This window comes from Perkinsus marinus (assembly GCF_000006405.1).
Source record: "Perkinsus marinus ATCC 50983 genomic scaffold scf_1104296944768, whole genome shotgun sequence".
Classification (NCBI taxonomy): domain Eukaryota; phylum Perkinsozoa; order Perkinsida; family Perkinsidae; genus Perkinsus; species Perkinsus marinus.
Window position 1 is genome coordinate 1 of NW_003211277.1, and position 1,252 is coordinate 1,252.

Sequence of the window (1,252 nt, forward strand, 5' to 3'; positions counted from 1 at the left end):
TAAAGTGTTCTTCAATCTAGAGGAGTAGTACAAGAGTTGGTATGTTAGCGGGAGGGGGATGTGCATTGTGTCAGGTATAATGAGGCTTTACGGTATGCCCTTGGTGCAGAGGGTCTGTTGGATGTGGCCGCCTCGAGGGGTGCAGATGAATACACTGATACCATCGTCTCGAGGGCTATAGATGCTTATGTGAGGCATAGGAATAGAGGTAGGTTGAGGGGGAGGAAGGGGAGGAGGAAGGTGTGTTGTGGTAGGGGACGAAGATGTCACTCAAGGGTCCACTGAGAAACGTGATGAGTTTGACCCTCGCATCGAGACGTTGGTGCAGACCTTATGAAAGACGCCCTGGCGATGGGCGATCTGAAGCAAGGTAGACTTCGTGTCGAGCTGTGCTGGAAGTGCATTGACCTCTCTATCAGGACTTGGGGTGGCTCTAGAGGCTCAGAGGCTCGACTGGGTTGAGAAGTTTATCACTTATAAGGAGTCTATGGTCGCTGAGATGCTTCTATACTGCAAAAGTAATACATTTGAGTGGGGACTTGTGGGAGTCTTAATCTCAGCGAATGCCCTGGAAGTAGTGGATGACCGTCAGTTCCGTAGCAAGGTGTTGGAGCTTCTCATTAAAATCTACAAGACCGGTAATACGACTGATTCACCACCTAGTTGGTTGGGTATGCTGCATTCACTTTCAGTGCCAGCGGGTCGTGACCGTGACTGGGCTGGTTTGGCGCAATGTTACTTCCTCCTGAACAAACCTGAGGAGGTTGGGACCATGCTGAGGGAGCTTCTGGACGATCACGACAAGTAGGGTATGATGGGCCTCGACATGTCTGGCATGGTTTCGTTTAGATTTGGTCGCCTTATGGCCATGCAAATCGCCTTTGATCTGGCCGACAGCGAAGCGCAGCAGTTCTGTCAGACGGTCTCGGCATGTGATGACCTCAAGTTGTCGGATGGTGGTGACACTGGGGTGACAGAGGGAGGTGACACGAGGGGGGCTCGAGGGTTGAGGTGATTGGTGATTGTGATAGATGTGAAGATGGAGAAGGCTGAGGCCCCTGCTGGTGATAAGAAGAAGGAGTGCATTGCGAACATAAAGAAGATTCTCGCTGGTGCGTTGGGGGGATGGGAACGTGATGTGGTGAAGTTATGGTATTGCTCGATTGGTAGGCGATGCCCAGACTGATTTGAACCTCGAGTTTCTCTATCGTAACTCTGCGACGGACTTGCTGCTACTGGACGCGATCAAGGC

At 51.5% G+C, this 1,252-nt stretch overlaps 1 protein-coding gene across 1 annotated transcript; it reads left to right on the forward strand.

The window, feature by feature from the left end:
• Positions 1–351: 351 nt before the first annotated feature.
• Pmar_PMAR017809 (26s proteasome regulatory subunit rpn2, putative) lies at positions 352–1,186 on the forward strand (the record flags this gene model as incomplete). Its single annotated transcript, XM_002779970.1, has 6 exons — positions 352–370; positions 420–518; positions 561–638; positions 693–804; positions 850–983; positions 1,032–1,186. The coding sequence occupies 6 exons, from the start codon at positions 352–354 to the stop codon at positions 1,184–1,186; spliced, it is 597 nt and encodes a 198-aa protein (XP_002780016.1).
• Between the last annotated feature and the right edge of the window lie 66 nt (positions 1,187–1,252).